Source organism: Petaurus breviceps, unplaced genomic scaffold (genome assembly GCF_028583685.1).
Source record: "Petaurus breviceps papuanus isolate PSGF00001 unplaced genomic scaffold, PetGlider_PUasm1.0 181, whole genome shotgun sequence".
Taxonomy (NCBI): Eukaryota; Metazoa; Chordata; class Mammalia; order Diprotodontia; family Petauridae; genus Petaurus; species Petaurus breviceps.
The window spans coordinates 22,678,249-22,705,521 of NW_027185784.1; the positions used below are offsets into that span (position 1 = coordinate 22,678,249).

Sequence of the window (27,273 nt, forward strand, 5' to 3'; positions counted from 1 at the left end):
ATACATAAAAGTTAAAAATAGAGCATGGTATTTCTTCAGGTGATCAAACCCACTGGCATGCAGCTCTGCATAAACAGAGACTACCCCACCAAAAGAGGGGTTCTTTGTCTCCTTAAGGCAGGTACTGCACTATCAGTAATTCTCTTTTCCCTCTGCTGAACTTCAATGCGTTTTCCCTAGTGCCCCAAGAAGATATCCCCAAATGATATATCTTTAAAAGACAAAACTACACACTGGACATACAATATAGGCAGAATTGTTCACTCCTGGTGGCCTCTTATAGGTGCCATCACTGTCTGTTGTTATCAGTCTATCCTTCTCAGCATCAGTCGGGCTGCCATTGATCTGATGCTTCCGACGCTGCTTCGGAGAACGTTTTGTCCGGGAACTGTTGGAAGAAAAAATGGAGTTAGACTTGGATGGATGGGGTGATGATGAGAGTTTGAATGAGGATGGTGAGAATGGGGAGAGAGGGAAAGATCACAGGACTTAGTGATGGAAGAGATTCATCTGAACATTTCAAAGGAAGACTAGATGAGGTCACTGTTGGATATAAGGAAAGAGAGGAGTCAAAGGTTTTTGTTGGTGACTTCTCAAATGATAGTACCAATATGCAGAGGCAAAGAAGGAGGGAGGAGGGAGGGCTGATTTTGGCAAGATGAGGAACATGAGGTCTAGAGACTGGGATAGTTGTTTGTTTGTTTGTTTTTTAAGTTGGTGCTGTTCAGTCATGTTCAACTCTTCATGATCCCATTTAGGGTTTTCTTGGAAAAGATAACTTCCTTCTCCAGCTCATTTTACAGATGAGGAAACTCATTAGGCAAAAAGGGTTAAGTGACTTGCCCAGGGTCACACAGCTAAAAAGTGTCTGAGGTCAGATTTTAACTCAGAAAGATGAATCTTCCTGACTCTAGGTTAGGCATTCTACCCATTATACCACTTAATACCCATTATACCATGCCCCACCCCCCTTTTTAAAAGTAAATATTTTTATTGCTATTTTCATAATTCAACAGTCCCAGTGTGAAAAATAAAATATTGTCAAACAATTTTTAAGTTAATGGTAACCATTGCTTTATCTAAATTCCAAGACATACACATTTCTGTTAGAATTACAAAAAGCATTTGTGGGCATAAAAACATCTAAAAGCAGACTTTCTAAAAAAGGCATCATCTAGGATAACGGTATTATGATCCAACTCTGAACTTCTTAAAGCAAATTACAAGGTGGAAAAAAGTACTGTATTCACAGAAAGATTTAAGATGGATAGAGTACTAGCAATGACAAAACTAGACATTCAAGAACACTGGGTTCTAGCTCTGGTTCTGTTTTGTGAAACATTGTTAGGGACCCAGAAGGATCCTGACTCAATTCTCACTGTTGGTTTTTCTGAGTTACCTTCCAAATCCTCCCCAATCATACCTCTTTCTTGGTTCTATGAACACAGTAGGCACACTAGCAGCAGGGTCCAAGATCTTGTCAATCTGCATCTGGGCCCTGCGATATACACGATGACGTTCTTTGGTGTCGCCTGCCGACAGTTCATCAACCACAGGGAAATCATAATGTCCTCTGCGCTTGGCCCGGAGACGAATCTTGTTTCGGTGGTGTTCAATCTCTGATTTATGCCGAAGGGCTGTCTGAATCTTTTGTAAAAAAGCAAGTGGGGAGAAAATATGAGAGAATTAATGTCCCTAATGAGTCTTCTGCAAACTGTGCTCAGGAGAACACAATTGCCAACAATTTGATGGATCTTTCTGTCATCTCTGAAAAATCCTGTAACAGAAGGGAATGAGTGACAAACTAGGAGAGGCATAAATCCTAATCCCAGCTCTGTCAATATCTTCTCCTATTTACACTATCAGACCTTTATGGGCCTCAGTTTCCTAGCCTACAAAACAAAGAGGCTGGCCATTAAAGACTCTAAGCTCTGTTATACACAGATTCCTATTTCCCCCTTGTACCTAAAAAACATACCTAAAAACTATGCTACTCATACTTTGTTTACTCTTTGATCTCTCTATATCTATTCACTGGTAAAGGACAGATCTAACAGGGACAAAGTAGTCAGAAGTCCAATGTTAAGTATCTTTTTTATAAGAGTTGTATCATCATATTTAAGAATAAGACTTTTTTTTTTTTAAGCAATCGGGGTTAAGTAACTTGCTCAAGGTTACATGGCGGATTATTTCTGGGTGTGGTGCTAAGTATCTGAGCCTGGATTTGATCCCCAGGTCATCCCAACACTGAAGCTGGTGCTCTTACTTGCTGTGCTACCTGGCTGCCCCTGACATTTTTAATAGTAGTCAAATCAAGGGAAAACACCCAAACAATAAAAAAAATGACTAGGAACTTCTTTTGAAGTATGGTTTTATCTTATCTCCAAGAAATGAAACAATACCAAAGGAAAATATGTCAACTAGAAAAAATTATTTTAATTGAGAAAAAAACAAATTTTCCACCCAAATGAATTTTATGCAATTGCACAACTAAAAATTAAAGTAGAATAGATTTTTTTAAAAAGTCAAGGTAGGCTGTTTATTAATCATTTCTACCAAAATATGTTTTAAAAATACCACTGTACCCCAACTGTTTATACATTATACCTACTGTTTCTTATTCCTCTTTTGGATAGCTTTAAAGGGTAAAAAGTGTTTTTGTTTGTTTATTTCTTACATATTAACATTAGAAAAGCAGCAGAACCTGGTGGATAGGGAGTTGGTCTCAGGGCCAGAAAGACCTGGACTCAAGTCCTACCTTTGACACATATGTACTAAGTATGTGATCCTAGCCAACCTTTCAACACCCCAAAGCAACTTCTGACAACCAAAAAAAAAAATCACCAAGCCTTACTGGGAAAGAAGCTTCCTCATCTCTATATCAATAAAATCACAGCTTGAATCCCCTCTCTCTTTCCTGAGAGTTCATGCCTCTCAATGTAGCCTAAGATGGCCCTAGTTTTTGTCAGCTGCCATAGCACATTGCTTACATCCAGTCATCCCTATGGCCTTTCCAGCCTGAGTAACCCTCTGAGCACCAGCCTTTGATTCTCTCCTGGCCCTGCTCCTGGCTTCTGAACTTTACTTGCATTCAAACAGTTGAAGGAAATGGAGCAGTTCAATAGAACTGGGGAGAAAGAGGACTGATAGTAACAGAAATGAGAATTTGGGAAGAGGTGGCAAGGAAAAGGATTTCTGTGTAGCCAGAAGGTGGTTCTAAATGACATGAATTAGGGGAACTGAGGACTAGGAGTAAAGCTGGAGGGATTTGCTAGCCATGGATCAGGCAATACAAAATAGGCAGAAGCATGTTGTGTTGTGTTATGTTATGTTATGTTATGTTGTGTTGTGTTGTGTTGTGTTATGTTATGTTATGTTAGCCTATTGTACTATAAAATGAATCAGCTCCTCGGTTACACTCTCCACAGGATACATGATCGACAGTTTTCTAGAACTGGTTTTGTACCCTCCAATGCCACATTTAGGCAGAATAAATTCCTCCTGAAAGCTACCAAATTTGGCCTACAATTTCAGCTGCTATGTTCAATAGTACCCAGGGGCAGGAGCGGGAGAAGAGAAACTTCTATAAAATAATGGGATAATTAAAGCTCAGAATGATTAGTCAATAGAATGTTTTGTATTGCTAGTTTCTTAATATGCCTTTGTTTTTGAGCAATGACATAACTACATGTACAATGTAGTGAATGTGCAAATAATAGAACATAGACAAATGAAATAGCATGAATAAAGCATAAAGGTAGTCAGGTGGCACAGTAGATAAGAGTACTCAACCTGGAGTCAGGAAGTTGTTGTTGTCATTGTTGTTCAGCCATTTTATAGCTATGTCTGACTCTTTATAACCCCAGTTGGAGTTTTCTTAGCAGAGATACTGGAGTGGATTGCCATTTCCTTCTCCAGCTCGTTTTCAGATGAGGAAACTGAGGCAAACAGGATTAAGTGACTTGCCCAGGATCACACAGCTAGCAAGTGTCTGCAGTCAGATTGAACTCAGGGATATGAGTATTCCTACACTCCTGGCAACTCTATCCATCAAGCCACTTAGTTGTCCTCTGCACCAGCAAAACCTGAGTTCAAATGTAGTCTCAGAAATTTACTAGCTATGTGACTCTAAACAAGTCTCTTAACTGCTGTCTGTCTCATTTCCTTATCTGTACAATGATGATAATAACAGCATCTACCTCCCATGGTTGTTGTGAGAATAAAATGAGATAATATTTGTAAAGAACTTTGCAAACTTTAAAGTGCTGTATAAATGCTAGCCAGCTATGATAACTAGAACATAAAGGAGATATTTCTATCACATACCTATATTTTTTTTGGAGGGCAATTGGGGTTAAGTGACTCGCCCAAGGCCACACGGCTAGTTTTTGTGTTGAGTGTCTGAGGCCGGATTTGAACTCAGGTCCTCCTGACTTCAGGGCCAGTGCTCTACTCACTGTGACACCTAGCTGCCCCACATGTGCATTTTTTAAAAGAATATAAATACCTCTTTGTTGATTTTGTTGGTTTCTGCCACTCGGTCAGCCAGCACTGGGTGCTGAACTGGAGGTGTTGTGATGGGCTGCATGGCAATCAGTTGGATCTTACTGGGGACCCGTCTACTAGCTTCTGAAGTTCGGGATATCCTATCCACATGTTCAAAGATTGATGCTGATGAAGGCTGTTCATTTCCAGCGCTGGTGAGTGGTGGTCCTAAAACCAAGAACAACATCAACAAAACCCCACAAAGCAAAAGATGATTATCTTAACAAAACAGGAAACAGAAATATGAGTGGCTCAATGTCTGTGATGGAGCCTAATGAATCAAGTCTTTTGTTAGATCACTCAAGTTCTAGGAGTGTAGGTAAAGTTGATCACCTGGCATGTTATTTGAGGGCTTTCAAGAAGGTTGTCCCTAATCCCCCCAAATCTTCCCTCTTCTAGATGTCACAGTGCTTGATGTATAATGTACCAATGAAGAAACTAGTGATCTATCCAAGATCACACAACTACTGAGTGAATAGTCAGGCTGAGATTCAAACCCAGGTCTTCTGAATCCTAAGTCCTATGTTCTTTTCACAGCACTATCCTGTTGCTTCCACATTAAAAAAAAATTTTTTTAATTTATTTCATTAAGTATTTCCCAATTATATGTAAAACATTTCTAACAATCATTTTTGAAAAATCTGAGTTCCATAGTCTCTCCTCCCCTTCTTCCTCTCCCACATACTTGAGAAGTCAAGCAACTTGATATTGGTTATATACTCACTGATTTGCCTCAGGTACCTGCGCTAGTGTTTAACAGCAATCCTGGCAGGAAGGTTTAAAAACAATTACAAACACTGTTTTCTTTGATTTAGCGATTTAAAAGGGGAAATTAACACTTTTTCTCTAATAGGTAAAGCATTAGGAAAGAAAATTTTTTTAAATAGATTTTTATGCGCCCAATAGCAGATAATTATATATTATACATAAAATCTAATTTCTTAAAAAAAAACCTTATCTTTCAAGCATTCCACCTTGGACCTTGTGCTTGTATGCATTTTTAAAAAATTTTTTAAAGACTGAACTTATATTTCATTAGTGTGGGAAGGTTTTGCTGAAGAACTTTCTCTACCAATGCAGTCTGGCAATTTTTTTTAACTTATAGTCCTAGAGAATGGCCTGAACACTAAGAAAATAACTGACTTGCCTAAGATCCCACAGTCAGTATGTATCAGAGGGGATTCAAATCCACATCTTCCTGTCTCCAACCCTTTCTGTTTACTACCTCACATTGCTTAATTAAACCACTATACCATATCATCCTGTCTCTTCTACCTGGACATGAAGTTCACAATTAGACATGAATTCTTCTAGGTTAAGCATTGCATTCTCTAAGAAAAATCTTAAAAACGAAACTATTCCTAGAAAAGAGACACAAAAACCTAAGGATAAATTTTTGTTTTCATTTTTAAGCTATCCTTTTTTTGGTTAGGTTTTTTGTTTGTTTGATTGTTTTTCTTAAACTACAGGTATTCAGAAGAAAAAGTTATACCATTTGAGAGTCCTGAAACAAGTTCTGAGTTACCAGGTTATTTACTGGGTAATCTAGGGCAATCTGATAAAAAATAACTTCTACAGTAGCTATTAGTTTTGAGGATCATCTAGAAAGAATTAAGATGCAATTACAAACTTGACCACCCAAGAAACAGTCTCTTCAATTAAAAGAAAAGAGAGTTGGGAGGTTGCAGATGAGCATACATACATGGCTTAGGTTTAATCTTTCTTACTTTTTTGTTTTGACTCATGCCAGAGGAAAAGGCAACAGAAGACCACTTTCCCCCTAGAAAAAGAACTCTGTATATTGAAAGAAATATTCCAGGGTTAATCAGGAGCACCAAAAGGAAAATTAACATCTTTTCATAGATACCTAAAGGTTTCTGACACTGTTCTCAAGTGTCTCTTTTTTTTTTCTTTTTTTGCCTTTTGGAGGGCAATTGGGGTTAAGTAACTTGCCCAAGGTTACACAGCTAGTTCTTTTGTGTGGGTGTTAAGGGTCTGAGGCCAGAACCAAACTCGGGTCCTCCTGACTCCAGGGCCAGCGCTTTACTCACTGTGCCACCTAGCTGCCCTCAAGTGTCTTAAGTGAAGCACAATGAAGCAGCCAGAAGTAAGAGGAGTCAGAAAATGCATACAAGCACAAGGTCCAAGGTGGAATGCTTGAAAGATAAGGTTTTTTTTTTTTTAAGAAATTAGATTTTATGTATAATATATAATTATCTGCTATTGGGCGCATAAAAATCGATTTTAAAAAATTTTCTTTCCTAATGCTTTACCTATTAGAGAAAAAGTGTTAATTTCCCCTTTTAAATCGCTAAATCAAAGAAAACAGTGTTTGTAATTGTTTTTAAACCTTCCTGCCAAGATTGCTGTTAAACACTAGCCCAGGTACCTGAGGCAAATCAGTGAACTCTGGAGGTCTTTGAGAATAAGGACAATGCTTCTCTCTGAATGTAGTTTTAGATAGAGTCCTACTTTAGTTCTGGAATATGGCCATTTCATCTCTATGATTCTATTACATTAGACATTTCAACTTCATGATGGAATGAAAGATAGTGAATTAATCTCCCAAAAAAACCAACTTTTTGAATATTCTCAATGCCTAGGACAGTACCTTACATAGGAAACACTTAATAAATATTTATTATAATGATGGTAATTCAGTGTGGAGAAATTAAGCAAAGAGTAGAAATTTTATTTCACAGGTCAAATGATTTTTTTTTAAGTTCCAGGGCTTGAAATGTTTTGAAATGCTGTCTTGTTGGAATTCTAATATTATTATTAATAATTCTTTAATATTACTATCAAGGATCAAATGAAATGACATTTGTAAAGCACTTTGCAAACCACCAAGTGGAATATAAATATTAGCTATCATCATTATTAATAATAATTATTGAAGGGGCGGCTAGGTGGTGCAGTGAGTAATGCACCGGCCCCGGAGTCAGGAGGACCAGAGTTCGGTTCCTGAGTTCAGTTCTGGACTCAGACACTTAACACCCACACAAAAAAAAAACTAGCCATGTAACCTTGGGCAAGTTACAATTGCCCTCCAAAAGGCAAAAAAATAAATTATTATTATTGATTCTAAGACCAAAATAGGAACAGACCACTTGGAGGTGCTCTTCGTGCTTTGCCCTCATTGACAACTACTGATGGCTTTTCCCCAGCTTCTCTCTCACTGGACTCTTCGCTTACTGTAGAGTCACCATCTGAGGGAGAAATTCTGTAAAAACAAGGTAAGTCATCAAAAAAAATGGTTACACATTGTTTGATATGTGCCAAACAGACTCAAAACATAAGCACGTTTAGGCAGTGCCACAATTATTCTAAAAAAAATACTGTATGAGTGCATTAATGACCACTTTAACAACTTTATAGACATTACTCATCATTTTGAAATTACTCAGTAGCGTACATCTGCCTGGTTAAACTAACATTTTGGACTGATACAGCATACCACACTATTCAGCTAATTGCACCCTGGCAAATCCTGGAACACAAACAGTCAGATTAGAAGCTACAACATTGTACTATCTGGCATATAACCAGTTACTAAACCCAAGCTCTGGATATGGGTCAGATCAAAGTAGACCTAGAGATTCTTATCTGGTATTGAATTACCAAGGCTTGAAAGGCCAGGTTAATCCTGGAGTCATTCTAAAGATCTAGATCTATTGGAAGGGGAACTCAGTTCCAGACCACCCAGAACAAACAGCCTCCCTTGGCTCTTTCAGGTCATTGGGGTTAGGCTGAGTTTACCCTGGACTATCTCCTTACTCAATATCTGTACCACTAGAGCAGTGCTGGTTGCCAAAGGAAAATTTAGATGCTTTGTACGCAAAGCTGAAGTAGTTGAATTCTCAATATATTACAAACTAGGCAAAAATCTGGGTTAGTCGTTACCTCTAGAACCTGGAGTTTCCCGGTGTTTGCTGCAATGAAAAGTACTAGGATATTCCGAAATCTCCAAGGGATTCTGGAATGCTACATGAGCTATTTTTTGTAACTGCTGATTTTATTTATTCTTCTAAATTCAATTTTATATTTGGTTCCAAATTCTTTCTCAATCCTTCCCCCTCCCCCAACTACCGAAAAGGCAAGAAAAACAAAACCCACTACAAATATGTATAGTCATTCAAAACAAAATTCCTCATTAGCCATGTGTTTCCCTCCCCCCCTCAAGAAAACAAGAAAATGAAAGAAAGAGAAGAAAATATGCTTCAATCTTCACTTTTGATTTTATCAATTCTCTATCTGGATGTAGAAAGCATGTTTCATCATGAGACCTTTGGAATTTGTGGTTGGTCATTATGTTGATCAGAATTACTAAGTTTTTCAGAGTTGATCATCTTTACAATGTTGGAGTCATTATGTAAATTGTTCTCCTGGTTCTTCTCATTTCACTTTGCATCAGTTCATGAGTTTTCCCATGTTTCTCTTAAATCATCCCCCTTCATAATTTCTTAAGCATATTCACATATCATAACTTGTTACATAAACTATTGAGCATATGTGACTAGATGCTTAGGCTGATATCTGTCGGAGGGGAACATTTTTTTGCAACAAATGCTTTGCATTTGAAATTAAAATTCCATCAGCTTATTAAATGATTCTTAATTAATTTATTCTTAAGTTGACAACTATGTAAGCAACTAATGCCTTGTCATTTAACCCTTTTTAAGGTCACATTCTGACTTCAATTAAAATACTGAAATTAGACCTGAATCCACTGGGAAAGTTTTCTGACAACTTGGAACTAAAAATGCATCATTTTGTCATCCCAGGTTAATTCCAAATTCTCTATCTCTGCCATCATAAACAGAGCAGTCAATTTAAGTCCTGTGTTTGAGCCAAAGAGACTATACTATCCAAAGTCCAAAGTGTTATGATTCACTTGCAGTGAGAAAAGATGAAAAGTGCTAAGATGAAAATATGCTAAGAGCAATATGTAAATGTCACTTATTATTATTATTATTATTATTATTAAATCAGAGTTAAACATAAATAGAACCTCTCACCTTCCAATTTAAAACATTGCCCCTAGCAAACCAACCCCTGCTTCTTTCCATAGAAGCCGATTGGAAAGAAGGGACTTTCAGGGATGAGTTAATCTGCCAGCAACATTCTCATGGTGTTATCCATTGATGGAGGGAGGGGAAAGGTGGTTTTTAGGAGAATCAGGGAATCTCCATGACATAATATTTTGGAAAAGAAGAGGAAAGAGGAAACATGGTAATTGTAACATATGGGCAGGATGACAAAGCCCAAGAGAGCAGTTGATGCAGTAAGTCACTTTCTGGCATGCTTACCAGGACTGGTCAACCCAAGATCTAGTTCAAATTCCTGCCACTAAGTATCCAAACTGTCCCAGATATCTGGCATATTCTTAAACACTTTCACTAAAGAAGGCTACAAGACTTCTTTTGGCAATCTGTTACAATAACAATTTTTTGTGAGGTGTTGGGTAACATATATAAGTCAATTAATTGCCTTGTTTTGATTTCCCTCATGTAATATTCAAGGAGGTAAGTGCCTTTGGCTCACCAAGTATTAAACTTTAACAAATTTAAGAGTAAAATACTCTGCAGCATATAAAGCAGTATACAGAAATGTCCAATAATAACCTTCCTCTGTGACGGATGTTCTTTGAAGAGAGCTTTGACTTGGGGCTTGGCACATCTCCATTTTCAGAAGGAGTAGTGTTATCCTTCACTGGTCCTGGCAGCGGTGCTGGCTCATGAATAATCAATATGTCATCTTTATTGTGTTGACCCAGATGCTGCTTAGCAAAATCGAAACCCTTCACACTAGGGATCTGAAGCTATTAACAAAGGAAAAACACAGGTAAAAGGAAATAGTCAATCTGTAATACAAAAAGTTGAATACAAAAGAGAAGTGATGTTTGCTGGAAAGAGTACCAAGCAGCAAACCAAATGTTAGTCCCAGTCCTAGGAAAAAAACAATTAAGCAACTATTCATGCACATGACATTGTGTTAAGTACTAAAGTAGATACACAAATCCAAACTTTCAAAGAATTCACAGTCTTGTAAAAGATGATAATAGGATGATAGATTTGGAGCAGGAAGGGGGATCTTGGATTTTGAGTCCAACTCCCTCATTTTACAGATGAGGAAACAAGGCTAGAGAGGTTAAATAACCTTCCCATTATCACACAGTTACTAAATTTTTTTTTGGAAGGGGGAGGGTAGGGCAATTGGGGTTAAGTGACTTGCCCAAGGTCACACAGCAAGTTTTAAGTTACTGAGTTTCTAAGGTAAGATTTTAATCTAGCTCTTCCCATCTTGGGAGAAATAAACATGAAAAACTAAGTCTTGATACCAAAGTTAAGTAATATTTTAAGTTTGGAGTTTTGGGGGAAGCAATCAGGGTTAAGTGACTTGTTCAGGGTCACATAGCTAGCATGTGTCTGAGGACAGGTTTGAACTCAGGTTCTACTGATAGTGTCAGTGACACTATCCACTAGCTCTATCCAACATGTCATCTAGGTGCTCTGGTAATATTATAACTTAAGAATACAAAAGATATCCTGAAATATCATGTGATAGAATGATAATTCAAGTGATATAAACAAGTGATATTCACTTATAGGGTAGATTGGTTTAAGAAAGCTGCCTGGAAATGTTGGGACTAGAGTGGGTCCTCAAAGGGTAGCAGGGTATTTGCCAAACAAAAGAGGAAGGGAAAAGACACTAAGCAAGAGGAATATCATGAGAAAAGGTAGAATCAAGTCATGTTCAGGGGGACTAAGCAGAACAGACTAGCTGGACTGAAGGGTTCCTGTTGGAAAAGCACAAAGCTGGAGAGGCAGGTCAGACAGGCTAAGGAGTCTGAACTTTGCCCTACAGGTGATGGAGAAAATTTCTGAAGTAAACAACCTATTGAGAGGAGTGTTCAGCAGATAAATCTGATAGAAATGTGGAGACCAGACTGGAGGAGAAAAAGACAAGTTAGGAGGCTACATGCCTTTATTAGCTGCTATGAGGAGACAGACACGCACTGCAGTGATAGCAATGGAAACCAAAAAGAATGGATAGCACAGAAACACTTGATAAATGAATAATCACAAGTGAAGGAGCGAGAAGTTCAAAGGTGAGTCTACCACTGCGCACCAGTGACTGAAGCAAGGATAATAATAAAAGTAAGGAACAAAAACTAGTTTGAAGGATAATATCAGAGTCAGATTTTGGATTTCAACACATTATGTTTGAAGCAAATAATAAGGATAATAATAAAACAATAATAACATTTATGTCATGCTTTAAGGTTTATAAAGCTCTTTCCATATGTTATCTCATCTGATCCTCACAGAAACTCTGAGAGGTAGCTGTCATTAACATCCCTATTTTACAGATGAGGAAAATGAGACAAACAGAGGTTAAGTGACTTGCCCAGAGTCACACAGTTAGTTTCTGAGGACATATCTGAAATCAGGTTTTTCTCACTCCAGTTGTAGCACTCTATCCACTGAGTTACCTAGCTGCCTCGATTTTACTTCCAATTACGAAATCCCATGATTCTACTCACCTGGAGTTTACACATGGGAAAATCATTCTGAATTATTACTTAAATTCGTACCTAACCTGGTCCAGCTGACCTATTCAATCACATATGGGAGCCAGTGTGGGAGATAGAAATAGAGCTTGCAAAGAGGAGGTTAGACTGGAAATACAGATTGGGAGTCATCTGCAGAGAGGTGATAGTTGCAGTATTTATTGAGGGAGATGAATATGGGGACATGACTGAAACTTGGGGAACACAAACAGCAAGGAATCAGGAAGAGGGGAGACAGAAAAGTGGCCTAAGAGCAAGGAGAGTTTTGTGTCACACAAAGAAGTGGAGATTTTCAAAGGGGAATTGGTCTAAAACATCCAATTTATTTACCAGTGCCTGTTAAAGTACATTTGATCTATTTCCAACAGCAACATGTTCAGTAGTGGGTCTCTCCCACCCAGTATCACAGTTCTATGTGATCTTGGCAAGTTGCTTAACAGCTTTTAGCCTCAGTTTCTTCATCTGAAAAATGGGGATAATAACTGCATCACCTATCACAAAGAGTTGTTTAAAGCTACAAATCAAATAGAATTTAAGTAAAGTGCTTTTCTAACTATACAGTGTTTCTATAGAGCTGCAAGGGATTTTAGATGATTTAACTGGATTATCCAACTCCCATATTTTACACACAAGGATACTGAGGCCCAGAAAGGATACTGTTCTAGTAAAAAAATATTTAGTGACCAAGACCAGAATTCAGATATAATGGCTATTGGTCTAAAGCTTGTTCCACCTTAACTCACAAATAATTAGTTTGACCTCTGCAATTTCTCCTTTTCAACTCCAAATCTGACTTTCTGTATAACATTCAAGAGGCTCCACATGAATGATTTTTTAGTTACAGAAAAATTTTTAAAATTCAGCTTGAATATTCGTACAAGATGTTCACAGAACTACAGATTAATCAAAACTAGAAGGAACCTAAGAGGTCATCTAGTCCAATCTCTACTGGAAGCCCGCATCAACTGTAAAACATCATAGAGTCAAAAGGTATATGGATCTACTCTTTTTATAGAAGGCTTAGGTTTCAAGTTTCTTTATTTTTACCCATTTTTCCGCTTAATGTATGCTTTTTTATTGTTCTCTTTCCTAAAAATGAATTAATCTCATGCTTCTTCTCTCTACTCTTGGTCATCTCCTCCACAGTCTTACCAATGACCACAACAGAGGTGGTGGCCAGGTGGTGCAGTGGATAGGGCACTGGCCCTGAAGTCAGGAGACCTGAGTTCAAATCCAATCTCAGACCCATGACACATACTAGCTGTTTGACCTTGGGCAAGTCACTTAACTCCAATTGCCTTTCCTTCCCCCCTCCAAAAAGCAAAAAAAAAAAAAAATGACCACAACAGAGACCCCTTTTCCTCTCACATACCTCCCAGTTCTGGAAACAATGTCAAATGGCTTCTGACATGGTTCCTGGGATCTATCCTATTAACTTATTTGCTATAGTCCCATTAACTGTCACTGCAACTTTTTAGATATGCATCCCAGTCCCCAGCCACTGCTCCCCATTTGTTATCTTCCCTATTAAAATGCAAACTCCTTGAATTTCTTCTGGGACTGCCTCTGCAGCTTTTACAGCACAGTGCTGGGCACACAGCAAGTGCTTAATAAATAAATGCTTTTTCTTTATTCATTCACTGAGAGGGCTCACTTTAACTGTTCTGTGATGATCATTACAACGTAGTTTACTCAGATGCTGGTCCTTTGTTTACTAGTTCCTATAAACTAACCAGAACCTGTCAACACCTACATATGCTGTGGGAAGTCAGTTATCCTTATCTCCACATTTCAATTTAAATGTTTTGCTGGTCTCTTAGTGGATTTTTGTCCTTTGCCCCATTTTATTTAACATTTCTGGCCCAATTTCATCCTCATTATTTGGTCTATAATACAATCTGTATTATTCAATTATTGAAATTATTAATCTTAATTAATTAAAAATAATTCAATTACTTCCACTGTCAGTGAAACTAAAGTTATATTATTCACTTTGATTTTAAATATTAATGTTTATATCAATGTTAACTCTTTAATATTTATATCAATATTATACTGATTATATTATTTACATTAATATTCATAATAGAATATAAACTACTTGAGGACAGGGAAGGTCTTGTTTTGGGCTCTGTTGCTACAGGACTCAGTACAGTGTCTAGCATATAGTAGGCACATAATAATTGCTTAATGATTGATTGTCCCCTCTCACAGTAAGCATTACACTGCTTATTCCCCATCATCTACCTAGCCAGAGACTAGCCAGTCTCTTCTTATACTGTTTATTGTCAGGCATCACCTATGGCACAAGAAAATTCCTTCCACCAAGTAGATGTTAATTAGTTCAACCAGTCAATCAACAATCATATACTCAGTACTTGCTAAGTGTCAGGCTCAGTGTTAAGGGGGGGGGGAAGGGGGGGATAAAAAGACAAAAGCAAAAGAGTCTCTGTCCTCAAAAAGTTTACATTCAAGGTCCTCACTTGTTGGTAAGACTTCCAAAATATCCATTTTATTTTTCACACCCTGATTTGCTTTTTTCTCCTATTTCTCCTACTTATCTATTATCTGATATGTAAGACCCAACTAGTCTGTAATCCCACTCTTATTTCAGCACCAAATCAAATTTCCATATGATTCATTGTGACAATAGGGTGGAATTTTAGCCAATTTAAGAAGAGTTTTCTACTGATGGTGACCTTGTGGGTAATCCACAGGTCTCTGACTACAGGGCCAAAGTCCTGTTTCATGTTTTCTCTTTTTAAATAAAAATAAGTTTTTGTTGATAAAATTTTGCCTAGTATCCTTCCCCTTCTCTCCTTCCAGAAAATCATCTCATGTAACAATATTTTGCAAAGAAAAAAAAAGATGAAGAGAAAAAAAAATCAACCAAACCCATCAAAGCACTGGAAAAGTCTAAAAATATATATGATGTCCCACACCTGTGAACCCACCCATACTCTCTGTAACTCTGTTTGTATAGGCTCTTGACAGGTCAATGAAAGCCAAACATTCATTGCATCCATACAATAGTTTTCAAGTGATGCTCTATATACAGGATTAAATCTATTTTCAGTATTGTCTCACCATCTAGGAAAGGTCAATTGTCCCATCTTTGAGGAGGAACGAGGAAATAAGTATATGTATGTCATTAATCTCATGTATACTGTGACACCTGAGAAATACTGATAATCCACTTCCTGGTTCTGGCTGGCAGCTTAAAGTAAGATGTCTGATTCTTCCCACATCATACTCAGCTGGTTCTTTACAACAAAAAAAGCTGTCAACAGAAGAATCTACACTTAGGAAAAATCATCTTTCTAGAGATGGGAAAGGAAAAAAAAAAAATTTTTTCCCCCCCCTTTAAAAAAAAGGCCCAGGGGTGGCTGGTTGGTGAATTAATAAAGGCACCGCCCTGGGAGTCAGGATGACTTTAGTTCAAATCCAGACGCAGTATCAACTTGTTCATGTTGACTTTTAAACCTTGAGAAGGTTACTTAACCCAAATTGTCCTCCCTCCCCCCCCCAAAACAGAAAAAAAAAAAAAAAAAAGAGTCCACTATTTTTTCACTCTCTCTTCATTTATGGGCTCACCATTTCATTAAAAAAAAAAAGTTAAGCATGGCAAGCTATAATTAACTACAAACCTCTAATAATCATTAGAATGAGAGAAGTAGCATAGCTTATCAGATATAGTGCCCAAAGTGAATTTGGAATGACCTAATCCTGCCTTAGACAAATTTTAGCTGTGCAACCATCGGCTTCACCTCTCTGAGCCTCAGTTTCCTCATCTGGAAAATAGGAATAATAATACCTATAGTGTCTGCCTTACAAAACTGTGGTGAGGATTAAACATGATATATATGTGCGTGCATGTGTGTGTGTGTGTATTACTATTATTTTTAGAGCCAAGTTACAGGAAATACAGTTCTTTGGTAGCTAATGTTATAAGACTGTTAGAATCTTAGAAGACTAAAAATCGCAGGCGATCCAAAGAAGAATTGGAAGGACACATGGTGAATGTAACCAGATATAAGAAGATACCAAAGAAGACATGCATGACTTGAAAAAGGAAGTGGTATCAAGATTGTACTGAAAATGAAATGGAATTGATGGGAAGCCTGTGTGTTATGCCAGTAACCTTAAAATGTATTAAAAAAAAAAACAAAACAAAAGAAAGTCTCCAGAATGTCAAGTAGACCCTTTATGGAGGATTTACAGAAGGACATCTATGAGAAAAGCACAGAATGGGGAGGTATGGAAAGTTTGAGAATCTATGTCAATGAAGGGAATATAAATCAATCATCAATCATCACTCAACCAAGAATTTATTAAGTATCTACCATGTGGCAGTCACTGTTCTATGTACTGGGGGGAAAAGATAATCTCTCCTCTCAATCTCAATTCCAAAGAAGCCATTTTGCCTGAACCTTTCTTTGATGGCTTCTTGACCTCCCTGAACAGTCATTTCACCATGCTCCTGGCACTCTCTCTGGCCACTTACAACTCCACAGAAGTCACCCGGGCACACTTTGCTACCTCCCTAACCTTACTACCTTGATTTTCAGTTGCACTTTGATTCTGGTCTAGGTCTGATATCCTTGGACAATTTCACTCCCCAGGCTGAACTCCTATGGACAATGATAACCTATCCAATCTCATCCTTCAATGATTAACATACTCCTACTCCTTCATTCTCTTCTCATACCAATGATTCTGAACCCCTGGAGGTCTTCATTTGACACCTTTCTCAGTCCCCTACTAACCACTCCCTTGTTCCTATCACTCTCAATTCAATCCTACCAATATCACACTAACGCCACCCAGCCCTTCTACTTGCTCTCCACCTTGCCTCCTTTGTAGATAAAGACTAGCTTTCCTCTTAAATTTTTTCTTTTCTTGCTCCCTTCATCTTCTTGCATTCAGTGAAAACTGGTTCTCTCTTGATAACACTACTTCCCTGGCCAACCTTTCCAGCATGAGCTGCATTTTCATGCATACTCCTGACTGACTGGTAATGGTGGGAGAATTGGATTACTTCTTGCTTCCTAATACCACTCTCCCTTTTCCACCATCATTTAGTTACTACTCCTCCTTTGATGTTCATTCAGTCCATATTTATCACATAGTCAAGATTTTGGTTGTCTATAAACCTTCAAGATATTCTTTCCTCATTAACTTCAATGCCTAACTCACAGTTTCTCTCCTCCCTAACTCCTGTCCTTATACTAGAGAAATTCAACATACATACTAATACTTGCTCAAACACTCTAACCTCCCAGTTCTTCAATTTACTCATTTTCCATGGCTTACACCTTTACCCCTACACAAAGAAGATGGTCTTACTTTTGATCCCACAAACACACCACTCCCTTGTTCATGAACTCTGAAATTCCTTTATATGACCACAATCTATTGTTATTCTACCTCTCCCTCTCCCTTTCACCTCCAAAACCTGTTCTTTGTCCTCACTATGACCTCTAATCCCTATACCCTTCGGTTATTTCCCAGGCCATCACCCCTGCACTGGCCACATTCCTTTTTCTCATCTTGACCCTTCAGTGAACCAGTTCAGTTCTACACTGTCCTCTTCTCTTTTGTTCCTTCCTCCTTTATTCTATTGAAAAGCTTGCCATGCCAAGCTTTAACCTTGTATTACTGCCACCATTAGCTGCCTTTGCTCCTACTCACATGAAGCTGAATGAAACTGAAGAAAATCATGAAATCATGCTGACTGGGACCATTTGTAATCCATACTACATAACCCCAAATGGGCCCTCACTGTGGCAAGGCAATAGTTTTACATCTTCCTAACTGACTGACTATTCCACTCACCACAGTGGCTTTCCAAACCTTTTTTTCTTTCCCCAAACCTTCCATGGCTCCCCTCTCTCATCTTGGCTGAGAATCTTGCCTGTATTCACTGAAAATATTGAAGCCACTTGACAAGAGGTCCCTCTTCATCTTCTATCACCTAGATGCTTTTGTCCCATTCTTCTCTTTTACTACTGTCTCACATGAAGTGGGGGCCCTTCTCCTTGCCAAGGCATACTCCTACATGCACAAATGATCTCATTCCATCCTGTCTGCTCCAGCAGATCATTCCAACTCTCTCATTAATCTTCAGTCTGTCTCCTAGTTGCTTTCCTTCTGCCTACAAACATTCCCATGCCTCCCCAATCCTTAAAAAACTATCCTCGATCCATCCATTCCTACTAGTTATTGTCCCAAATCTACCTAATTCACTAAATCTGTTGGCTTTTCCCCCCAGTCCTCATCCTTCTTGAACTTCTCTGTATCCTTTAACATTATTGATTACGGTCTCTTAGATATTCTCTTTGCTCTAGGTTTTCATGACACTGACTGGATAAAACATTCATTAGGTGCTCATTATAATGCAAAGCATTGTGTTAAGGGCTGGGTATACGAACAGAAAAGTAAGACAGTTTCTGATCTCAAGGAACTCACAACACATATGGAAGGTTTGAACAAGTTAGATGGAAAGGTCCTATAGTCCTTTGGGTGTCACAGCAAAGTAAATGTCTTTTCTTTGATATCATTTACACTGATAAAGTAATATTCTGATGAATCACTCAACAATGCCAAGAACTTTGGTAGTAAGAATTTTCTTTTCTGAGTCTTCAGTAGCTGAGCCCCTTAGGAATAATTGTCAAGTTGCATCTCCACATAGGTTGCTTCCCATGAGTGTCTCCCAAGGTTATATCCTAGGTCCTCCCTCTATACTATTTCAGCTTCCATGGATTCAACTATCATTTTTCTATGTAGATCATTCTCATATCAATTTGTCTAGTCCTAATCTCTCTACCCAACTCTAGTCTCACATCTCTAACTGCCTATTGGACACGTCAAACTGGATTTTCTGTGGACATCTTAAACTAAGCAATCCAAAACTGAACTCATCTTCTTTCCCCCTAAACTCTCCTCCCTTCCATGTTTCCCTCTTACTTTCAAAGCTGCCACCATCCTTCTAGTCATCCATAGTGGTAACCCAAGTCCCAATCTCAGTTCTTCATTCTCTCTCACTCCCCCACCCCCAAATCCAAGATGCTGTCCATTGTAACCTTTCATTTTCTTCTTCTTTTTTTTTGGGGGGGGGAGTGGGGAAGGCAAGGCAATTGGGATTAAGTGACTTGCCCAAGGTCACACAGCCAGTAAGTGTGTCAAGTGTCTGAGGCCAGATTTGAACTCAGGTCCTCCTGACTCCAGGGTTGGTGCTCTATTCACTGCACCACCTAGCTGCCCCTCATTGTAACCTTCTTAACATTGTTTCTATATGACACTGTCACCAGCCTGGTCCAGTCTTTTATTAGTTCATATGTGGACTCACATTTGGACTACTGTAATAGCCTAATTGGTCTCTCTGCCTCAAGTCCCTCCCAACCTCATCCATCCTCCACTCAACTATCAAACTGATTTTCCTAAACCTCAAATCCACTTCTATTCAATCCACCCCAATCACTCTCTCTTACCTCCAGGATCATATATAACATACTGTTTGGCTTTTAAAGCCTTCATAACCTGGCCTGTTCCAGTCTTCTTACAACTTACTTCCCAGCAAATATTCTATGATTTGGTAACATTGGTCTCCTTGTTCTTCAAACATGATCCTCTATTTCCTAACTCTAGACATTTTCATTGACTGTCCCCCATGCCTAGAGCTCTCATCCTTCTCATCTTCACCTCTTGGCTTCCCTGGCTTCCTTCAGGTCTCAGCTGTTAGTCCCACCTTCCATAAGAAACCTTTCCCAGTCCTCCATCATATTAGTGCCTTCCCTCTCAGACTGTCCCAATTTATTTTGTATACAGCAGGTACTCAGTTTATGAGTAACCTGGTTTAAGTATGCTTCACTGGATGAGGAAAACTTTTTTTGCAAAATTTGTCTTGCAGGACCAACAAAAATTTGCAGTATGAACATCATGTTTGCATTTGAACAGGTCACAAAAGGATGACACTCAGCTAGGGCAATGTTTTTTTTTTGTTTTTTTTTTTTTTGCTTTCATATGTCAAACAAAGGAACCTCAAGTTGGTATACCACCTAATTGGCCTCATTCGGCATTGACCCTTCATGAAGGCAGCATCGTTCGTTCTTAACAGTACCATTACAAGTGTGTTCACGTGTGTTTGTATAGGTATGGTAGTACTTTGCATAAAAGTGTATGGTAGAGACTGTGATCGACAACAATATTTGTAACAACGGAGGAACATAGCCAGGAGCTGACGACAGACGAACTGATAGATCTGCATGAGGAGCAACAGGAAGAAGTTGCGGAGGATATCTCATCTGAGGAGGAATCTGAGAGGTCGGAGGAATTCCTCACATCAAGTGAGATTAGGGAGGTTTATCAGATGTGGAAAAAAGTGCAAAATTTTGTTGAAAACCATCACCCAAATAAGGTCATAGCAATGAGAGCCACGAATATTTTTAATGATAATGCGACATCACATTTCCATGACATTCTGAAAAAAACGTCAAAAACAAGTGTCATTAGATAGATTCCTAATCAAAAGCAAATGTAAAGAAAAAAAAATCAGTGAGTCAAAACATGAAAGTGATTCTAAAAAAACAAAAAATAAGCGAAGGCAGTAGTGTTAGTTTTACTTTTAGTGAAAGTAGCATAAGAGAGAACACTCCCAACGTTGAAATCTCTGGTGTTTTCATGGAAGGAGATTCTCTTTCCAAGCAATAACCCTTCCTCCTTCACCTCCCTCTTGTCTCCCTCATGCTACCCATGATTCTTCTCAAAGGTAAAGTGCAAGTTAATTTGTTTTATTTTCAGTTGATATTGTGTACAAATCATTGCTATTGTATTTCAGTTGCATTGGGGACAAAAAAACTTACTTAAAATTATAAATAATTATTTTTATATTAATATTTTTGGGGATGTGGTACCAATCATTCAACTTTACATTATTTCCTATGGGGAAAATTTGCTTTGCAATGCAAACAAGTCACATGACGAACAGAATCTTGGAATGAATTAAATACGTAAACCGAGGTTCTATTGTGTATCTTTTTTGTACATAGTTGTCTGCATGTTGTCTCTCTCATTAGGCTGTAAGGTCCTCAAGAGCCAGGAATATTTTCTGCCTTTCCTTGCCTCTACAATACTTAACACAGTAACTGATTCATAGCAGTGTAAGGGTTATGGGATTTAAAGATCTTCCATGCCCCATTGGACTTGCTGACGTAGCAGGAAGGGGCGGAGCAAGAGGAAGCGGAAGCCAAACTAGCGTTCCTGCAGTGGCTGGCGGTGGTGGCAATGGCGGCAGCAGCAGCACGAAGCCCTTTTTGAGTTAGCCAGAATTTCTGCTAAGGACTCCTGCTGAGGACTGCCAGGGGCCGGAGCTGCTGGGAGCACGCTTCCTGGACGCTGGGTGGTTGCTGTGAGTGGGGAGAGGAGGACCTTTGCCTGAGGTAGCCTGTTCTGTTTTAAAGGCTTGAAAATGTGGGTGCTTTCTACTTTATCTACCTGTGCCAATGTCATAACTACTCTGATGGCTTTCACTTTCTGGTTTTGGGACTCAGTCTTTTGGTATCTTAATAAATTTTCTAGTTTATTCCCCCATATGGCAAGCATGACGTATTTTGTGATGGATAATTATATCAGCATATCTGTAATCTCCATAGGCATTGTGAATATGGCATTGCTGATACAAGCAGGCAATTGATAAATACTTGCTGACTGACCCTTAAAGATCATACATTTCATATGTATGTATACATACACACATATATGTACATACATACACATTCATAAATGTGTGTATATACACTTTATAATTTTATACACATACATAATAGTATGTGTGTATGTATAGTTATATCTATCTATATATAGATATAGATAAAGAGAGAGAGAAGGTAGATTATTTATTTGAAAAAATTTTAATTTAAAAAGAAAGAAAATGTAACAGTTCTTAAGGATAAGAGTCAAACTGAACATGCCTACATCACACACTAGGTGCCAAGGTCATGCCAACACTTTGGAAAGGGGAAACTACAATGAGACATTTAAAAATCCCTAAGGAGAGTGGGTTTTTAAGAACATTCTATAGTTATGACAAGATTGCCATTGTTGGCATTTACAATAAAACTAAAATAATTTCTAACAAGGAAACATTTCTTTTTTAAAATTTTTCTCTTTTTTATTTTTTAGTTACATCATTCATCTCCACAAGATGTTGAATTACAAATTTTCTCCCCCATTTTCCCTACCCACCACCCCAAAACAGAGTTCCCACTGAATATCCCCTCCCCCATTCTGCTCTCTCCCATATCTTCCCCGCATTTCCCCTTTGACTTCCCAGTAGGGCACGGTGGATCTCTATGCCCCAGTGCCTGTATATCTCATTTCCCAGTTGCATGTAAAATAATAAAAATAATATGTATATGTTTGAACATTTGATTTTAAAACTTTGGATTCCAGATTCTTTCCCTTCTTCCCTTGTCACCCACCTTCACTGGGAAGATAAGCAATTCAATATAGGTTGTATATCAGTAGCTACGCAAAACATTTCCATAGTGGATATATTGTGGAAGACTGACTATATTTCCTTCTATCCTATCCTACCCCCAACTTGTTCTATTTTCTACTTTAATCCTTTCCCTTTTCAAAAGTGGGTGTTTCCAACTTCCCTCCCCGCAAGCCTGCCCTCCCTTCCATTGTCTCCCCTCTCTTCCCCTTCTCCTTTACTCTCCTATAGGATGAGATACCTTATTTAGTGTATGTCATTCCCTCCCTAAGCCAAATTCAATGAGAATAAGGTTGATCCATTCCCTTTTGACTTCCTGTTCTTCCCCTCCTTTGTAAGAGTTTTCCCTTGCCTCTTCTATATAATTTACCCCATTCTGTCTCTCCCTATCTCCTCTCATTATATTCCTTTCTCAACTCTTAATTTCACCTTTTAAGTATCATCCCTTCCTATTCAATTGGTCCTGTGCCCTCTGTCTATGTGTACCTGTAGACATAGATACACACACTCACATATGTATTCATATGCCCATATACTCTCCTATATAGACATATATGTATGCATATACACACACACACACACACACACACACATATATACATTTCTATTCCTTTCAACTATTCTCGTACTGAGAAAAGTTTCATAAGTTACAATTATTGTTTTTCCATGTAGGAATATAAGTAGTTCAACTTAGATAAGTTCCTTATGATTTCTTTTCCCTGTTTACCTTCTCATGCTTCTTGTATCTGAATGTCAAATTTTCTATTCAACTCTGGTTTTTTAATCAAGAATGCTTGAAAGTCCTCTATTCCACTCAATGACCATATTTTCCCGTGGAACATGATACTCAGTTTGCTGGGTAGGTGATTCTTGGTTTTAATCCCAGCTTCTTTGACCTCCAGAATATCATATTCCAAGCCCTTCAATCCCTCAATGTAGAAGCTTTCAGGTCCTGAGTTATCCTGATTGTGTTTCCACAACATTGAAATTGTTTGTTCCTGGCTGCTTGTAATATTTTCTCCTTGATTTGGGAACTTGTAATAGTAATGTAATTTAAAGATCCCCCTGTATTGGCTTGGTTTTTGGTTTGATTTTGTTAAAACCCAGAGCTTGTGAATCCCACTTGTGGGATGGACTTGTTGACATGAAAAGAGAGGGCTGAACTGGGAGGAGCTGGTGACGTAAATTTAGAGAGACAAAAGAGAGAGGCAGAAGAATTTTTTGGAAGCAGCATCTTGGAGGCAGAGAGAGACGGAGAGGATTGCTGAGGGCCACTTTGAATTGCCCAGGACTTTTGAGAGCTGCCACCCAGAGCTGCCAAGGACTGAGGAGACATGGCTGTTATGCTGGTATTTTGTCTGTCTGTTTTGATGTTGTTTTGCCAGATTTGTCCACTGGTGAAAGACAGTCCTATTGTTGCAGAGGTGTTGCAACCTTGCTGTTGGTTCAGAGCTCCTGAGACTGTTCTGCAGACAGAGAGTGAATTCTGTCCACTGGTGAAGGACAGTCCTGTTGTTGCAGAGGCCCTAGAACCTTTCTGTTGATTCAGAAGCCCTGAAGAAGGATTTTCTTGTTATATGTTTACAGAAATCCTGGAAGGGGGTTTTGCTAATGTTTTCAGGGGTCCTAGGACTGTTCTGCAGACAGACAATGAATTAATGAAGACACTGGCAATGTATCTTGTGGCCTTGCTAAGCTTTGCCTCCCCAGGAACAAAGATTGCTGAGAACTTGCCTCGGGTCAAGATGAAGAAAAGACCTCTCTTTGGGTATTAAATGCCGTGCTTAAGCTTGTTATAACTCTGGGGTAGATTCAATTGTGATCCAAGGGTGGGGAACTTTTGACCTTTTTGTGCTCTGTGATTGAACAAATGAATGTACTTTACTTATGATTGGAAACTAATCTCCATTTGAGAAGAGGGGCTTTGTGATGGACTAAATGAATGTACAACCTAGGGGTGGAGTAGTATTTAGAAGAGGAACTTTGTGATTCTGATTAAATGAATGTAATATCCAGGGGTGGGGTAGTACTTGGAGATTATTGAATCACACTTGGTAAATGCTGTATTTCGAATAATGCTATATGTTTATTCTCTCTGTTCTTAATTTGTCACTGAATAAAATGGAGAGCACCTATGCTGGTATTTTGAACCTTGGGAAGTTGCCTTTGCTTGGCATTACAGAACTCCAGAACCTGGCTATAATATTCTTAGGAGTTTTCTTTTGGGGATTTTTTTCAGGAGGTGATCAGTGGACTCTTTCAACCTTGATTTTGCCCTCTGGTTCTAAAACATCAGGGCAATTTTCCTTAAGAATTTCTTGAAGGATGATTTCTAGATCCTTTTTTTGATCATGGCTTTCAGGTAGTCCGATAAATTTTTTTTTCTTTGCCTTTTGGAGGGTAATTGGGGTAAAGTAACTTGCCCAAGGTTACATGGCTAGTTTCTTTGTGTGAGTGTTAAGTGTCTGAGGCCTGAAACAAACTCGGGTCCTCCTGATTCCGGGGCCAGTGCTTTACTCACTGTGCCACCTAGCCACCCCAGTCCAATAATTTTTAAATTATCTCTTCTGGATCTATTTTCTAGGTCAGTGGTTTTTCCAATGAGATATTTCACATTGCCTTCTATTTTTTCATTCGTTTGGATCTGTTTAATAGTATCTTGATTTCTCATAAAGTCACTAGCTGCCATTTGCTCCAATCTAATTCTGAAGGAATGATTCTCTTCAGTGAACTTTTGAGATTCTTTTTCCATCTGGCAAATTCAGATTTTTAAGGCATTCTTCTTCTCATTGATTTTTTGAGCCTCTTTTACCATTTGAGTTAGTCTATTTTTTATGGTGTTATTTTTTTCAGTCAGGTTGTTAACTCTCATTTCATAATTTTCTTGCATTGTTCTCATTTCTCTTTCCAATTTTTCCTCCACTTCTCTTATTTGATTTTCAAAATCCTTTTTAAGCTCTTCTATGGCCTGTAACCAGCTCATATTTTTCTTGGAAGCTTTTGGTGCAGGAGTTCTGACTTTGCTGTCTTCCTCCTACTCCATGCTTTGATCCTTTATGTCCCCAAAATAGGAATGTAAAGTTGGGTTGCTCTGTTTCCTTTGCTTCCTTTGCCTCTTCATGTTGCTACTCAATTACTTGACTTTTGGGCTTTTTGCCACAGTAGAACTATGCTACCAGAAACAGGAGCTTTATCCCAAACACTGGGGTTTTCTCAGCTGCAAAAAGTATTAGTTGGGTGTCCTCTCTGAAGCCTCCACATGCTCTGGCAAGCTGGTCACACACCCCAGGACCTCCACCCTAGACAGCAATCCAGATCCAAGCAGGTTAAAGCAAGAGCAATTACCCCTCAGACTGGTCGCTTGGTCCCCCTAAAATATGCAGACCAGGAGCTGAAGCTGCCATGTGGTAGTGGCTGCGTGGCTGCAGTGCCTCACCCCGGGGGCAAAGGCCAGATTGCAATATGAATTCCTAGGTCCCAAAATCCACACTGCACTCACCTCTTATTTTGTCCTTGGCATCTATAGGTTGATAATTCTGGAAATTGCCACAGATGAGCTGAAATCCCTACAGCCAGCAGCTCAGAAGCATGATTTCTAAGTTGTTATATTTAATTAGAAGTTGAAAGTGAACAAAATTTACTATGGTCTTATGTTGGCATCCAAATCAGCAGTCGTACCATCATTCTCATAATGAGGTGTGGATTTTTACCCCTTACTCCTTCTCCATGGAAGACAATGGGCAGTATTTGGCAGACTGGGGATGAACTGGAACAAAGCAGAACTATCTATATGCTGTATATCCCAAGTGACTGTTGGGAATCACCAAAGAGCCACATCAAAGGCTAAGCCCAATCTGTTCAGGATTTAGTAATAGATTTTGCTCACCCTAAACTGTATGGTCAAAAAGAATGGAATAGCCATACCTAATTGTCTATCATGCCGGCCTTATAAACACTAAAGGGTTTTGCAGTCATAAAAAGTCTGATCAAGAGAAGCAGATTTCCACTGGTCAACAAGGCCCCCAAATCCCATTTACACTTTTAAAAAAAGTGTAACTTAACAAGACTTGCTTGTCTAGTTGAAGCTGTAAATCGGTCTCCTTCCCTCCACGTTAAACAATCAATTCAAACTACAGATTAAAGAGAATATAAACAAAATGTTTGTTCACCAATGGGAAACAGAAGTAAGCCTATTTGAAAACATACCTGAATGGTGGGGTTCCCTTCCCCTACAGCACCATTCCCTTTTCCATATTTCAAAAGCAATCTGCTCCCAGACAATTTGGATAAGAAGGCTTTCTGTTTAGCTGAAGAGGGAAAGGGACATGTACTGTGTACTTCAGATTTATTGTTTCCAGATGTGTTTTGCTATAAGGTTTGCTGGAGGATTTCAGAGTGTGGTTATGAGGTAGCATTTGGGGAGCAATAGGGACAAGAGAGAAAACACACAGCAAGAAAAGGAAACTCTTGTAGTTGCAGTGTGGTTTAGCATTTTTTTTTAATCCCAGAAAAGAAGGTGGAGGACCTTTGCTATTTCCAAGGCATTATCCTCTGAGTCACAGATATTTCCCTTTCCTGTTAAAACTGGGGGCAGGGGAATTAGGTTGGAACAGGATAGTCTCTATTCTTAAAACATGACAAGATTAATATTAGAAGCAAA

General features: G+C 38.6%; 1 protein-coding gene across 1 annotated transcript in view; it reads right to left on the reverse strand.

The window, feature by feature from the left end:
• KIAA1549 (KIAA1549 ortholog) overlaps positions 1 to 27,273 on the reverse strand; it is a 169,923-nt gene that overhangs the window by 43,840 nt on the left and 98,810 nt on the right. The window contains exons 11-15 of the mRNA XM_069087317.1: positions 10,170 to 10,366; positions 7,653 to 7,768; positions 4,508 to 4,713; positions 1,424 to 1,647; positions 244 to 388 (exon numbers count right to left, since the gene is read on the reverse strand). Coding sequence (XP_068943418.1) covers positions 244 to 388; positions 1,424 to 1,647; positions 4,508 to 4,713; positions 7,653 to 7,768; positions 10,170 to 10,366 — 888 coding nt within the window. The remainder of the gene's footprint in view (positions 1 to 243; positions 389 to 1,423; positions 1,648 to 4,507; positions 4,714 to 7,652; positions 7,769 to 10,169; positions 10,367 to 27,273) is intronic.